Genomic DNA, 17,440 nt, shown 5'->3' on the forward strand with positions numbered 1-17,440 from the left:
GTGTGTGTGTGTGTGTGTGTGTGTGTGTGTGTGTGTTTTTTATGTGTGGGTTGGAGAGTTAAATGCATAAGAATGAGGTGGTAGTTTAGGGAAATGTTCAGAAGGGTCATAGCGGGTAAATCTAGAGGTGATGCTGTCGAAGTTAATTTATGTGTGCCACAGGGACAGACGGCGGTCTCGTTTGAGTCTATTTGCATATGGTGATCTAGAGGGATAACACTCACTACACAGGGATGAATTAATGAAGCACGTCTGCATAGCTGAACACAGCCGCTGTACTGCTTGGCTGCTCATACAATAGAATCCATGAATTTGTTGAGTATTTCATCTTACAGAGAGGAAGGAGTGATCTTGAGTCCAGTGGGGAAAAGAGCAGGGATTGGAAGGAATTTAATGATTCCGGTTTTGATTCAAGTTGATCAACAATTTGATTGATTTAGTCCTTTTATGGCAGTTATTCACCTTTTCTATGACTATTTTTGTAACATTTAGATTTTTTTTTTTTTTTTACATATGTGACCCTGGAGCACAAAACCAGTCTTAAGTCTCTGGGGTATATTTGTAGCAATAGCCAAAAATACATTGTATGGGTCAAAATTATAGATTTTTCTTTTATGCCAAAAATCATTAGGATATTAAGTAAAGATCATGTTCCATGAAGATATTTTGTAAATTTCTTACCGTAAATATATCAAAACTGAATTTTTGATTAGTAATATGCATTGCTAAGAACTTCATTTGGACAACTTTAAAGATGATTTTCTCAATATTTTGATTTTTTTTTGCACCCTCAGATTCCAGATTTTCAAATAGTTGTATCTCAGCCAAATATTGTCCTATCCTAACAAACCATACATCAATGGAAAGCTTATTTATTCAGCTTTCATATGATGTATAAATCTCAATTTCAAAAAAATTTACCCTTATGACTGGTTTTGTGGTCCAGGGTCACATATTTATTATTAATTAAATAATATATATTCTACCATTTATTAAACTATTACTATTTACTATTGTACCTTTTTTTATGTGTCTCACTGGCAAATAGTTCTTCTGGTTTTAAAATAATCATAAATCTTACCAAATTATTTTAGATTTATACTCACAACAACAACAACAAAACAACAGTTTGCCAATGTGGTAAGAAAAATAAACATAATACAAAATATATTCTTTCTAAATTAACATCACATGCAGTTTTACTTTTAAGTATATTTATAGTTTTAGGAATAGTTCAGATATTTTAAATATATATCAAATTAATCAAATCAAATTTAATTGATAAAATTGGCAAAATTCTAAAATAAAATGAAATGTATAACAATTAATTAAAAATATTCATTAGCATTAAAAATAAATTAAGAAAATTATTTTTACATCAAATTTTAGGACTGAAAGATTAACAGAACTGAATGCAATGAAAATCATTTGGGTCCAGTTCTAAATAAGAACCCGTTCTCAATCCTAGAAAAGAGGGTGTTTGAGATGGTAAAAAAACTTGAGGATGGACAGTAAAAGGATTAGCAAGATAAAATAGGTGACGTATGAAAAAATAGATGGCGTTCTGTGCATGTTTAAGATCTCTTATGTCACCTGTAGGCTCCGCCGTTGAGCTCCGGATGTACCTGCTGCTCCATCACCCCCCACGGAGCCGTAGTCACAAAAAACTCTTTGTTGACGCAGTTTCTGAGACTATCTGGAATACGACCTGAACACCAGAACAAACCCGAGACATGATGACTGATGTACAATAGGACGGATAGTTTATAAAAAGAACTAGATTTACATGCCCTGAAGGAAGTACAAGTGCCTGCTAGACTAACGTTTGAGGTAAAAAAAGAAAGTTTAAAAAGTTTTGCGATAGACATAGAAGTGAGAGAAAGAGAGATAAATCAGGACCCCCTCCCCTTCACAGCTCACATGCAATTAACCATAATTAAGCATGTCGCCCATTGATAATCACAATGTTGTACGCAAATTCTATGATGATGTCTTCATGAGAAGTGGTTACATCTTGAAACATTCTAAGAAGTGAGCGGGAGATTTTGTACCAGTGATGGCCCTGCGGATCTCAGTGGCCGCTGCCTCTCTCATCTCTAGTGAGGCCTGCTCACTGTACCACGCCGTGTGAGGGGTGCAGATCAGATTGGGCGCGTCCTTCAGAGGACCCTGAGAAAAACTAAGAGAAAGACACATCTCATTTTGCGCACTAGATGTCCTCGCACATTGAACTTCACTGGTCATGTGCATACACTACCGTCAGTAAGATTTTTTAAATGTTTTTGAAAAAGTCTGCATTTATTTGATTAGAAATACTGTAAAAACAGTGAAATATTATTACAATTTAAACAAACTATTTTCTATGTTGTAAAATGTGATTTATTCCTGTGATGCAAAGCTAGGATGCACTAATCCTAATTTTGCATGTTATATAGAAATAATAGCGTGCAAATGTAGGTGCAGCTGAAGAAATGTTTGGAGTTGCAGCAAAGTAACACGGAGATTGGATTACAATTAGTATGTCATTCCAAATGTTACCTGAAGGGTTCAGACTCGTGAACGTCCAGGGCGGCCCCCCGTATCCTGCCCTCTTTGAGAGCCTGAGCCAGGGCTTTTTCATCCACCAGACCCCCTCGTGCTGTGTTGACTAGAAACGCTCCCTGTCGCATCTAACAAAACATCATACATGATGTTCACACAACAGACACTAGATGGCGCTCATGATAGCAGGAATGGGTTTAACGGGCCGTTTGTGGGTAATGTACCTGTTTGATGGTGAAGTCGTTGATGAGGTGGTGATTGTGTTCGTTTAGGTTGCAGTGGAGAGACACACAGTCGCTCTGGTACAGGAGGTCCTGCAAGGTGTAAACTCTCTGGACGCCCAGCGATCGCTCTAAACCGTCTTGCAGGTACGGGTCATAAAAGATCACATTGAAGCCAAATGCTTTCGCTCGAACAGCCACTGCCTGTCCCGATCGGCCTATGAGACAAAGATGGCATATATAACTTGTATGGTGCTTTTTGTTTTGTCGTTATTAGAGCTTAGAAAACCTGTTGTCACCACTGACTTTAGTTATATGAAAAAAATCTCACACGAGTGGCCTGACTAGATGATTTATTTGAACTATTCCTGTAGTATATGTTCATGTCATACTGTATCTACCGGTCAAAAGCTAACACTTAATCTAATTTTTCTTGAACGCTTGAAATTAGTCTTGTATACGGTGATAAATTGTGCCTATATATGAATATCAACATATGAAGATTTCTGATCTCTACATAATTCCCATATTTAATTTGCATTATTTCATAGTTGTGATGACTTTGCGCTTACAAAAACAGTAAATAAGATTATGTTCATTCAACTAAATCAGCTTATTTGTGTATATATTAATAATAAATAATAACAATTAGCTTGATTTTATGATTATGATAAATAATAATTAGTTCAATATTAATAGCAATCATTTTCATTCAATGAAATTAGCAAGCATTATTATTATTATTATATGCTTACCACAATTGCATAACTGTTATTTTAGTATTATTTATATACAATTATAGTATTTATTAATATTTTGACTTTGAATTTTTATATTTAATATTTTCATATATTTTATATTTTAAAGTATAGTTTAGGTTTTAGTCATTTGTAGTAAATTTGAATAAAAATTTTTATTCAGTTGTAGTTTTAGTCATTTTTGCAAGTCTATTTTTGCTAACTTTTTTTATTTTTATGCTATGTAATAATATTTATATTTTATTTAATACATTATTTCAATATAACAAAAACATTTTTTAATAGTTTTAGTTAATAACAACAACACATTTGTAAAATATTGTAACGTTTTAGTGTTTCTGTCCCTCACCAAAGCCAATGAGTCCGAGTGTTTCTCCTCTGATGCGGGCGGCCCCTGACGCCACCTCTCTGATCTGCTCCACGCTCTGGACCCGTGTGCCCTCACGCATGGCCTGGTACAGCCAGGTGTTCCTCCTGTACAGGTTCAGGATGTGGCAAAGCGTTGAGTCTGCCGTCTCCTCCACAGCAGCTGATGGAATATTACACACCGCAATACCTGCAGACATGCAATAATGTTAGGCAACATGAAAAGATTCATATTTACATATCAGAGCACTCAATAAACCAGATTCAAATGGCCTCAGATGGTCTATTAACGCTCCCTGATCCCGTCTTCTCTCCATTCATGGATTTGACCTGTATTAAGCTGTATCTGTAATATTTCTCCTTTTATTCTAACCATATAAACATATGTCCCAGAGGAACAATTAGCCCTCCTGTACCTCCTTCTGTCTCTGACGGTCTTCTCGTCGCTGTTTGACTCCTCAAACATTCAAACATCCAACCTTTACTCGCCACTTGCAGAGTACTTTGTATTTCTCAACAACCATTGAACCTGGTTTCTGAGCTAAGCAGTATTTGATGTAAGTAGTGTGTTTTCTGTGAGGAGAGCATCTTGATACTAAGTATCAGACTATATGAGCATTTAGAATCAAAACACACCTTTAAGGCCCGTTCACACCAAGAACGATAACTATAAAGATAACGATATTAGCGTCCACACCAGCAAACGATATCGTCTGTTTATTCTAAGCACACGCGTGTCTGCAGCTACAGCAGGATGGATTCTGATTGGCTGTCAATGTTTTTATGGTTCATCAGCTGAAAATAAATCATTCTGAAAGTGATTCCAACGATATTGTTTCCCTGGGACTTATAGTTGTTATAGTTGTGGTGTGGACTCTGCTATTCTTTAATATTGAGAACGATTTTTAGAATTATATCTTTATCTTTATAATTTTTGTCCTTGGTGTGAACGGGCCTTAAGACATTCTACACTTTATTTGCTAAGGCTTTTCACATTACCATCTATCAATTATGTTTCTCGTTGTCATTAATTAGGTGTATATCATTGTCCAGAAAGCTGCTAAAACAACATGGTACTTAGATTCTTTAAAAAAAAAAAGTTTTTATATATAACACGTTATGTATAATGCATTACATTGCTATTCATATGTTGTAATGCATTTTATTTTCAACTGTAACTAAAGTTAAAACGCATTACTATACTTGCAGATTCCTTGTTACATCTGCATCCTGGTTGTTTTGTCATATGCTTGTGTAACAATCAATAGATAAGCATTATAAATGTATTATAACTGTGGTTACAAATTATACATTAGATGATACTAGGGTGCATTACATTTACAAGGCATAATTAATGCATTAAAAATACTTTTATAATGCATTATATATAAAGGCCTCAACTAAAGTGTAACTGTTTTTATTATTATTGTTGTTGTTGTTATTTTTGGTCAAACAACAAACACAAAAAAAGATATTCTGAAGAATGTTGGTAACCGAACAGTTGCTGGTAGCCACTGACTTTCAAAGCATGGACAAAAATACTTTGAATGTCAATGGCTTCCATCAACTGTTTGGTTACCAACATTCTTCAGAATATCTTCTTTGTGCTCAACAGAAGAAAGAAACTCATACGGGTTGGAACACTTTAAGGGTGAGTAAATGATGACTATCCCCTTTAAGACCAAAAATTGTGACCAGGAAACATTTCTTAGCATTTGTAATGCTCTTACCCATCTCTCCAGCTGCTTTGATATCAATATTGTCATATCCACTACCGATGCGGATTATGATTCGGAGGGCTTTAAATTTCTCCAGATCTTCTCTGGTCAGAGTGATGGTGTGGTACATCATCGCCCCCACCGCCTCGTTCAACACCTGCCACAGATACATTTATACCACACTATAAACATCAGAGAATAAAGCCGTGGGGTGTTTATTAAGGACACATCAATCATTTCTTTGTAGCATCCTATGTGGGTGTAATGCATTTCTCATGATTACCTTGCCATGTTCATCTACATGTCATTTCATGCATTTACTCACAGATAATTGTTGGTTTTTACTCTGTGCAATTACACACATTACAAACACGCAATTCTAAATCCAACAGCAATAAAAGACATGATTAAACTTAACAGGCCATTTTCCCTTGTGATGAAACAGGAGTAATTTAACTCAATGCCATGAGATTCTACACTAAATGAATATATTGGTCTTATAATTGGGTCACTATAAAATTAATCACAGCCTGTGTGTTTGTATGAGCCAGTGTTTCTTGCGGTTTTTGTTTAGCATGCATACATACATACTAGACTAAATCTATTTTATGTAACATTTATTACAACAAAATCATCATCATATAAACACCTAGTCAGTCAGTCAGTAACAGATTCTCATAGCTGGCGCATTTGATCAATTATTTCAAAGTGAATCAGACAACAGTGGTCGTGGTATTTGTTGCTGCATGCTTGTTTGTTATTTAATTACGGTCGGATTTAATTTTAAGTAGAAAAACAGCATTGGAATAAATAAGTATAGAAAAATGCAGAAATAATGGTTCTTCTGATATAGACAGTCCAATTATATTTACATATCTATATAAATATTTTGCAGTACCCTGTATAAGGTTATTTTATCTGTTTGGTTGAAATGATGGCTCCTGATAGAAAAAACAATTTTTTATTGGCTAAAGGTTGAAATAAATAAATAAATACATAAGACAGTCCAATGAGATATATATATAATGAGACACATATATACACACATACATAATATTTTGCAGTACCCTGTATAAGGTTATTTTATCTGTTTGGTTGAAATGATGGCTCCTGATAGAAAAAACAATTTTTTATTGGCTAAAGGTTGAAATAAATAAATAAATACATAAGACAGTCCAATGAGATATATATATATATAATGAGACACATATATACACACATACATAATTTATTTAAAAAAAAAATATATATATATATATATATTTGTTTATTTCAGTTTCCAATATTGGGGTGTTCAATTTTCAATTAAAATACTTTTCAACTAAAACAAAATGTTTGCTGTACTGCTAGTGATGCAGGAACAAATAGTTCAAACAGACCTTCTCATGGATTTCCTGTGTTGACTGAGCGTCACAGAACGCCACAGTGGCCAAATCCTTCAGGATGGGCATCTCTACGGTACAGTCCCTCCCGTCCAGCAGAGCGACCAGCGGCCGAGGATGCATCGGACCGTTCATGATTTGCGGCCTTATACCTGCAAAGAGAGAGAGAGAGAAGCATGAACTTCCCGTTTGCCCCCCTGCCATGTGTCTTGTTGTCATGGAGATTACAGCATTTGGGCAGAGTTATGAATACATTTTATTTAATAGCCTTTGGGGAAACATCTTGCTCTCTGCTTTCTGTCTTTTCACTCTCCACTATCTATTTAAAAAGGACTTCAAATGAGAATTATTTACCAGAGCATTATTAAAAAATAATTGTGTGGGAGATGTTAAGGCAGAGTTGGGTCTCTTGGAGGGAAGTGCAATGGATGCGAGAGATCAGGGGTCTGGCACGCTTTAAATGAGCAGTGGACACATCAAACAGAAACACAAATGACATGCTGGAGCGATCGCTACATCAGAGAGGGAGAAATCAGAGAGGGAAGGACAGACGATTGGGCTCTCAGAAGACACACACACACACACACACGCACTCCTTCATGTAGGTGCTCTACCAATCAATGTTCACAAAACTGTGCCGACTGTTCATTTTCCAACCCATAAACAATTTCAGAGCTCTAAAAGCTTTTTTGGACAAGAACAACGAAGATAAACTTAAACTCAGTGATTTTTAAACAAACAGAGCCTGAGCTGAGCAGTACACACGACCATGATCCAATCAGAGACCAGCAGGGGAATTATCCAATAAGAGAGCGGCAGGGGAAATCTCGGCCCTTCGGCCATTCTCCACATTTACTCTGATCACGGAGGACAAAAGATCCTGACAAAACATCGATTTCTGAGATGAGAGGCTTTTTATTTGTTATTGCTATCACAAAGTCTCTCCAGTTTTCTCCCAGTGAGGATACATTTTTTACATACCCTCAATTTTTTTTCAAAACCCATGACATCCTCTATTCCTTGGAACACAGCTCCATGGAGTTTACATTTTTTTATATTTTCCATTTGCATTTTAATTTCAGTTAAAAATGGTGTAATTTTTTGTGTTGTCATTTTTAGTTGCTATAGTTTTTTTTATACGTGATATTTCAGTTTTATCTTTAGTTATTTTAGTACATCAATAAAACAGAAATAGCTGATTTTTTTAATACATTTAGAAAACATTTTTATCTTTTTCTTAATATCGCATTTTATTTTCAGTTAACGTTTATTTTAAGTAATGAAAATATTTATTTTTATGGTTTTGATTTTAGTTTCCGTTTTAGTTAACTATGATAACCCTGCACACTATGATAAGAAAAATAATTGTTTCCCCTTTTAATAAAGTAAATTTTTCATACAACGCTGTCAGACTTCTTGTTTTAAGCATAAATTCACTTAATTTTGATACATTTTTCAAATAAGTATATCTGAAAATACTAAGAATTTTTTTTTTTGCAGTGACCAATACTGAACACCATTGGTTCTTGCATGTCATGTGACCAATCACAATGCGGAAAGATCAAATATGCGTTATATTTAAGAGCTACAGGCAAAGAGAAGCAAACAATCACTTAAATTTTGGTCTGTTTGTAATAAATTTGAATATTTCCTATTAGCACAGACTACTTTTAGGGTGCCTTTTTTGGAGCAGTATATGATGGCTTTTGATAAACAGAAAAAGCAGCATGAACATTTTACCAAATATCTCCATTTGTGTTCCATCATAAAGTTTGAAAGAACACAAAGGTAAGTAAATAATGACAGATTTTTTTGTTTTGAGTGAACTAGCCCTGTAATGCTTGTGAAACTAATGAGAGTAGAGCAAGCGAGCGAGCGAGAGAAATGTAACACTCTCTTTGAAATCCCATGAACAATAAAACTCTGTAAAAACAAAAGGAAATGAGGAGATTTTTCCATGGAGCCGCGTTGAAGTGGATCTGTGTGCGTGTCTGTGTGTTGTAATATGGCAGAGTGTACATCACACCGTATGTGTGAGTTTCCCCACCTCTTGCTTAGGTGTGCCGCTGTGATTTTAATAAGTGTGTGTGTGACAAGCAATCTTGGATTTAAAAAAAAACAACAAAAAAAAAACACCGGCAACCAAGTGCCTCACCTCACTGTCAACTGCTGCTTGTGGTTACCAAGCAACCTCATTTCTCACCGTCACACAATAAACACACACACACACACACACACAAACACACATGCATGCACAAACAACAAAAAAATCTTTCTGAAATGCAAAACACACTTTTTTTGCAGGAAAATCTTGCAGGAAAATCAGTTAAAACAGTCAGATCACTGAAAGGCAGCCCAGGACCTGAAATAAACCAGGTGCATGTGTGAGTGTCTAATAAGAGTGTATCTGTGCTGCGTCACTTTTTCTTCTCTCTCCACCCCACCTGATCTATTAACCAGGGATTTGGCTGCCAAACACACACACTAATAATGAGGAGGAGTCAGGCGCACAATACACTGTGTGTGTTTGCACACACACGCAAACTAGTTTACAGATATGTCACAGACAGCAGCCAAGACACGCGCTTGTGACACCACTGAGAACTGTGCACACACCACACACACATGCATGCAAACACACACTCACACACGCACGCACACTTTTTCTTTTGGCCGATTTCGGAAACATGCGTCTTGCCTGGAAAATGCTGCCTCCACATTCCTCCCATGAAGAGCAGCCCAAAAAACGGGGGAGAAAAAAATGGAGGGAGGTGGCAAAGAAAAAGCGTTCTCCTCTGATTGTGTCCTGGGGGTCTCTCCCTCCTCTCGCTGTCTGTCTGTCGCACGCTCACTCCCCCATATGTGGGTAAGCGGAGATATCTGCTCGTCTTTGGTCAGTCGCTCAGCAAGGGAAGCGTTCAGAGACGGACAGAAGAGCCTTTTGTTTTCATTCCTTGTTCTAGCCTCTCGCTCTTGGTTAGTCCATCTTGATTGCCATTTTCATTCCTCTCTTGTCTCATTTTAGAACAAACCCCTCAAGGTGAAAAAGGAGAGGAATAATTATGCCTGGCAGAGTCGAGGAGAGTCACGGAAAGAGGGAGAGGGTCAAAAATTCCCACACAAGTGCCAGTGCAAGCCAGTTGTGCCGTTCCACTCCTCACGCTTCCAATCACTCCCCCTTCTGTTGCTCTTTTTTTTTTTTCTTCGACCCACTCCTTTTTTCCCCCCCTCAACCGCACTCCCTGCTCTCAAATTTATGATTTGGAGACCATAGTGGTTAGAGACTGCCAGCCTCTCCCTTCCACTCACATCTCTCCGCCTGCTTTTCTTTCTTTTATTTTCTCTTGCTCTTTCTGCCTCTATTTTATTTGCCCTCCCTCTATGCTAGAAAATTACAGTCACTTCTGACTGTTAAAATGGTATTTATTTGGATTATGTAATGTGAACACTGTATGTGTATGTGTGTGTGTGTGTGTGTGTGTGTGTGTGCGCTCTGTGAAAGAAGCTAAATAAAGGTTAAAGAAAAACTGTGAAACGAACAAACAGAAATGAAAAAATGACCAAATTAACAAATAAAAGTACAAGTGGAAAAAAACAAACAAAAGAACAAATAAATGAATGGAAGGACATCAAAGTAATGAAAGAAAGAAACAACTTAGAAAAAAAGAGAAAGACTTGCATTGGAACAAACTAATTAAAAACAAACAGATTAATACACATAAAACAAAGGAACAAACGAAAGGAAAAAAAACTACTGAATGACCAAACAAACAAACAAGGAATGATTGAAAGACTGATAGATTGAAACATTGACTGATTGATTGATTGAAATCAAGTAATGAATCAATAAACAACTATATGCTTGAAAAGAAAATGTTTGAACAAACAAATGAACCAACAAACAATAAGGAAAAAATTAACTAAAAGGTCCTAAACAAACAAAAACAAATAAATAAGAAAAAACATCAAACTACTGACCCAAAATTAATGAATGTCAAATTAATGAAATAAATAAAGGTTAAAGAAAAACTGTGAAACGAACAAACAGAAATGAAAAAATGACCAAATTAACAAATAAAAGTACAAGTGGAAAAAAACAAACAAAAGAACAAATAAATGAATGGAAGGACATCAAAGTAATGAAAGAAAGAAACAACTTAGAAAAAAAGAGAAAGACTTGCATTGGAACAAACTAATTAAAAACAAACAGATTAATACACATAAAACAAAGGAACAAACGAAAGGAAAAAAAACTACTGAATGACCAAACAAACAAACAAGGAATGATTGAAAGACTGATAGATTGAAACATTGACTGATTGATTGAAATCAAGTAATGAATCAATAAACAACTATATGCTTGAAAAGAAAATGTTTGAACAAACAAATGAACCAACAAACAATAAGGAAAAAATTAACTAAAAGGTCCTAAACAAACAAAAACAAATAAATAAGAAAAAACATCAAACTACTGACCCAAAATGAATGAATGTCAAATTAATGAAATAAACAAAAAAATGCATGTGAATAAACAAATAAAATGAAAAGAAAAAACAACTAGGCCTAACAAAGTAATGACCAAACAAACAAGGAAAACAACAAATGAATGAATGAAACACAAATGAAAAAAGAACCAAACGAAAAATAAAAAAAGAATGAAGAACATATGAACAAACTAACGTCCAAACAATGAACATAATAAATGAGCATCAAATGAATGAAAGAACAAACAAATCAATGTTTAAACAAGCAAATGCACCAACAAAAAAGAACTAACTTTAAAGAATTAACTTTAAATTAATGAAAGAATAAATAAATCAACAAATGAAAGGAAAAACAAACAATGAACATAATAAATGAGCATCAAATGAATGAAAGAACAAACAAATCAATGTTTAAACAAGCAAATGCATCAACAAAAAAGAACTAACTTTAAAGAATTAACTTTAAATTAATGAAAGAATAAATAAATCAACAAATGAAAGGAAAAACTATAAAATGTGACCCTGGAGCACAAAACCAGTCTTAAGTCACTGGGGTATATTTGTAGCAATAGCCAAAAATACATTGTATGGGTCAAAATTATAGATTTTTCTTTTATGCCAAAAATCATTAGGATATTAAGTAAAGATCATGTTCCATGAAGATATTTTGTAAATGTCCTACTGTAAACATATTCAAACGTAATTTTTCTTTAGTAATATGCATTGCTAAGAACTTCATTTGGACAACTTTAAAGGCGATTTTCTCACTATTTAGATTTTTTTTGCACCCTCAGATTCCCGATTTTCAAATGGTTGCATCTCTGCCAAATATTGTCCTATTCTAAAAGACCATACATCAATGGCAAGCTTATGTATTCAGCTTTCAGATGATGGATAAATCTCAATTTCGAAAAATCGACCCTTATGACTGGTTTTGTGGTCCAGGGTCACAAATGAACAAACTAACCACCAAAACAAACAAGCAAACTACGTAATGACCTAATGAACACTAAATGAATAAGAACAAATGATAGAAAACAAAGCGTACTGCATAGTGCAGACAGACACAAAAGACATGTAGCTGCTCACGTTGTAGCTGAATGAGTGATTTTAAGCCCAAACAAACACACACCGTCACAGTGGCCAATACATGCCATCCCAAATCACTTAACAGGATTTCCAGTGAAAGTCAAGACATTCACCACACTTTTCAGAAAACACACACACACAGAAAGGAATTCAAGGCTGTTGAACAGTCACCACATGAGCACAAAACGCACAGCTTGTCATCACAGAGGAACCAGATCAACACAATTAGTTTGACAACACAATATCAGCCTTACAAGGGACTTACCATGAAATACATTTAAAATTAAACCGTATATACAGACATACCAGGGCTCCAGACAAAAAAAAATCAAATACATTTATGGACATCGAATGGTTATTGGTTTACAAGCTTTACACGTTTTCTGTGTTTGAAACACTGAATGAGCGATTACATGAGACATTTCAGTAAGATGTATTGTAGGTTATGTTATGTCCATTCATGTTTATTTCGTACTATAGTTGTAAAGAGAAAGTTATGATGGGTTCCCGTGCCGCTTGAACTGAGGTGCTAAAGCAATCGCACATGCCACATCAAGGAGTGCCAAAACGGTATTTATTGTTTGAATTCTGTTATGGATTTGGCTGATACTTTGTTTATTAAAAGTTAACAGAGCACAAAGCTTATTGCAATTACTGGAGGGCAAGTAATTACAAATAATATGAAGTTCACACATTAACAGAACACAGTATATGGACTAAAGATCTTGATAACAAGAAGCCATATTAGTATTGATTATAAATGAGAATTGTTAACGATATTGCTAATGTTCACAGCTGACAGCTTTACCTGTTGTAGTTCGAGAACTGAACTGAGCTGGACAATGGCATCACTGAATCAACAATGAACTGACTTTAACTGATAAACTGACTGTTTTCTATTGTCCTCTTGCACGATCAGCACACGTTTTCCCTGTTTAACACTGTAAAGCTGCTTTGATTATTGAATAAAGTGCTATATAAATAAAGGTGACTTGACTAGTTTGTTCAAATTGTGCATGATATTAGACACTGCTTTTTTGCACTTGTACTTCGCACGTCTCCGTCATTTTTGATCTCTCTCGTGCTGCCACAACTGGAGCGGCTTTTAGCAGGTGTTCGGCAGAGATGAGGACTGTTTTTCCTTACGTCAACATAACCAAAGATTTGATTGCAAAACAATCAGGAAAAAAAGGCATTACATGCAAATTTTGAAATCATAGCATCTAAATTTATATAGTCGCCACTGGCGATCTCAGCAAAAATATTAATCGCAAATGAGTATTTTTGGTCGCAAATGCAACCGTTTTAGGCGCAGTCTGGAGCACTGCATACTATTATGTTCACAACACAAAGCTTCCTGCACTTCAAACAGAACATTTATGGAAACAAATTTGCAAAAACTGTTTAGGGCACTGCTTACGGCAATTATCAAATCACAAATTAAATAAATATGTGCACTGTGTGTTTCAGAGTGAAGCGCAGCACTGTGTTCATTTACATGCAAACTGCTCCACGCAAACTCATCTCGGCATGCATTCAGAGTTTGGGGTCTAAGGTTTATTGTTTGAAAATAAATGAAGACAGCCATAAATATTAATTATGTAATGTTACAATTGTAAAATTTTCCAAGAGTAAAAATTCTTAATTTGCTAAATATTTTTAATAAAAAAATAATAATAATTTATTAGTGTTATTTATTAATAATAATTTTATAGTCACAACATTTTGCAGCCCTACAAACAAGAACAGAAAACCTGGAGTTTTAAATAAATTCATTTTTTTATTTATTAATTCATTCCATTTTTATCATAAAAATCACAATTATATTTTCCCCCAAAATCGTGCTGACCAAGAATATGGCTTCTTTAAATTCTATTGAATTACTTTAAGAGTGAAATATGTTATTTCTGTGCAACAAAAAAAGAAATGCAAAAATTATAACCGTTTTCATAACCTGTTTTAAACACCTGTCCATTCTTAACTGTTTGGACAAACAGGTTCTTCCAGGCTGCAATTTCGTTTGGTGATGATATTTCATGTTGATGAAATGACACTTTTCGCCTTACGTATGTTATTACAGAATGACATAGTGATGGGTAAGCAAACCTGGTGTGGTGACCAAACAGGAGAAAACAAACAACATTTTAACACAGATAATTAGCACAGCATTATCTTCATTCTCACCCTCTTGAAGCGAACACACACTCACACACAGTAGATGTGATCTCTCTCACTCGGTTTCGTTCCCCAAAATACTTTTTCCCCCTCTATTCATTAGTTTCACATTCTCTCGCTCCCTCCTTCTGTCAGTTCTCTATATGACAGGAGCCATCTGGCCTTCCAGAACGAGAGATTGGACCAGGGAACGAGAGGTTTACAATGCACACACACACACACACAGCTGTGTTTTGTTACACTAAAGACAGAGGCTCTTTATGAGGTGACCGTGCTTAACATTAGGGATAGAGTTACAGCAAAAACAGACACACATTTATGCACAAACAAACACACATGGTTATATTAAAAAAAGCTGAGGAAACCATGATGCACAAGAATGATTCACTGATGCATGCTACTGTCACCAATTGCTCTTATTTTCAACTCCTTCAACCACCTGACTCTATTTTCATAGGCAACACCCACTTTTCACAATCCCATCAATTCCCAAAGTCCCAGTCTACCTTTTTTCATGTAATTAGGAAATACGTCACATCACGTAAGCAAAATAGGTTGCAAACATCAGTAGTATACCCAATGACTTGAATTAGTTTCTTTGCGCAGATGTACACATAAAAGTATGTCCTTGCAGGTATAGAAATTCACACAAAATACAAAGCATCAGACAATTCTTTCATGTCTTTTTTTCTTCTATAGTTTGCATTGAATTAAAGTGCTAAACAATTTCAGGCCTGTCCAACATCTGTGTCAGCTTGCGCTGTCTGTGTTCATACAGAGATCTGCCTCTCCATCTACGAGTGAAACTCAATCTCCGTGACCTTTTCATTTTCTCACAATGAATAATTCACCGGGACCTGTTTGCTATCTCACATTGTCACAGACACACACACACACACACACACTTTTCTGCAACCATCATCATTCTCTCATTCGTTACAAATAATCTTTTGCATTGTACATTTCTTTGTTTCTAAACTCTTTGATATTATGCAGGAGTCAGGATTATTATAGTTAACTAAAACTAAAATATATATATATATATTTAAAAAGATAAAAAATTCAGATGCCTGCCAAAGCAAAAATGTTGTATTAAAAACACACAATAAATTTTTTTTTTTTTTAAAACTGAATTTCTGAAAACAGAAAATATAAAAATTAAAACAAATTAAAAATATTATTAAAAACTATAATAGCATCTCAATGATACTAAAATAAGCCTGGCAGGGATCAACTATATATATTTGGTTGGCCTGTTCTTTGCCCTCCCAATATTTTCACAAAATGATATTTTATGATTTTAGCTTTTTATGCTTTAGAACAAATTAATATTATATTTATAATAATACATATATTATTCATATAATATAAAGTAATATCATATTATTATACAATTTTATATAATTTTATATAAAATAAATTAATTACATAATTTGTATATAATATTTGTATAATATATTTTGATTTAATCATAAAGTTATTATTTTAAAACAAGTTAAAACAATCTGTTTTTAAACAGCAATAATACTAAAAATTATACAGCTATAGGAGCAATAAAATAATAATAAAACAAAAAAATTCCTGGAAGACGATGACATTGGCAATAACTAATGCTTCAAAGACTCTTGGAAAATCACAACAAAAAAAATGTTGTGACATTTACATTTGCAGATTTTGCAACAACAATGTCAAATACATCACATAAAACCAAATGATTAAGTATGCAACGCAAAAAATCCACATGCATATATGAGTCTGTAATAATACAGCACTGGCCCAACAGAGCAAGTGACCTTTCTGTTAACTGGCCGGAAACTCTCTCTCTATCAGCCTATCCTTAATGTTTAACCCTAGCATGACACCCATTTATTCATTCAGTGTTTGGTCTCTGTGAGTCTGTGCAAACATTCAGCATGCACACACAAAAAAAGCCAGATTTGACATGCGAGGTGTACATAGACCAATGCAATAAACTGCACATATATGCAAAGCGTGGTATACATTTATACTTGCATGTATTCATTTAGAAGATGCTGTTATTCAAATCAATTTACAAATAAAAAAAAATGCAACAGCATAAGTGATTTACAAGTCGTTTAACATTTTATAAAGTTGGAAGTATCAGACGCTGGGAGTTGTTTGCATACAGCTCTCGTCTACACACTGCACCAGGGCAAATTGATTATTCATACCTTCACACAAACCAATATCACACCCATTTCTGATTCTTTAATGCTAATATGCCATGCAGGACAGTTCTATATGTCAGAGACAGGTCAGATGTGTAGTCCTACTGCGGACAGGGATTACAGTACACGCATTCATTCATTTCTGCAGGATTATGTTCTGATGGAGAGCGCTAACCCAGAACCCCCCCGTCCTTTCCCACTGGGCCTGTTCTGCACAGATGGCTAGTGGGATTTTACCTCTCTAATCTCTTTTCTTCCATTCCCTCTCTCGGTCCTCTCTTTTGATTTCTCAAACCCACAGTAAATGAATATGCTGAGCTGGACAAATCGGCACTGAAATGACTTTTGGTTTTAAGTGTCTTTTGCCCTCCATTTTCATTCATAATTTCCTACTCCATGTTGATTTTCTTCCAAATTTCCTTGAGAAACGGATCAAATTTCTACAAATTAATGTACACCAACTGCATACAAGTCATTCTTATGCTGTACCAGCCACCATTATATTCTTGGACAGTCA

General features: G+C 34.9%; 1 protein-coding gene across 5 annotated transcripts in view; it reads right to left on the reverse strand.

The window, feature by feature from the left end:
* Positions 1-17,440, reverse strand: part of ctbp2a (C-terminal binding protein 2a) — a 28,039-nt gene that overhangs the window by 3,568 nt on the left and 7,031 nt on the right. For all 5 annotated transcript variants that reach the window (XM_016278093.1, XM_016278089.1, XM_016278090.1 and 2 more), the window contains 7 exons: positions 6,984-7,138; positions 5,617-5,761; positions 3,870-4,076; positions 2,766-2,980; positions 2,539-2,669; positions 2,052-2,179; positions 1,594-1,708 (listed from right to left, as the gene is read on the reverse strand). In XM_016278093.1, the coding sequence (XP_016133579.1) occupies positions 1,594-1,708; positions 2,052-2,179; positions 2,539-2,669; positions 2,766-2,980; positions 3,870-4,076; positions 5,617-5,761; positions 6,984-7,138 (1,096 nt within the window). The remainder of the gene's footprint in view (positions 1-1,593; positions 1,709-2,051; positions 2,180-2,538; positions 2,670-2,765; positions 2,981-3,869; positions 4,077-5,616; positions 5,762-6,983; positions 7,139-17,440) is intronic.

This window comes from Sinocyclocheilus grahami, unplaced genomic scaffold (assembly GCF_001515645.1).
Source record: "Sinocyclocheilus grahami isolate Dianchi unplaced genomic scaffold, SAMN03320097.WGS_v1.1 scaffold118.1, whole genome shotgun sequence".
Classification (NCBI taxonomy): domain Eukaryota; kingdom Metazoa; phylum Chordata; class Actinopteri; order Cypriniformes; family Cyprinidae; genus Sinocyclocheilus; species Sinocyclocheilus grahami.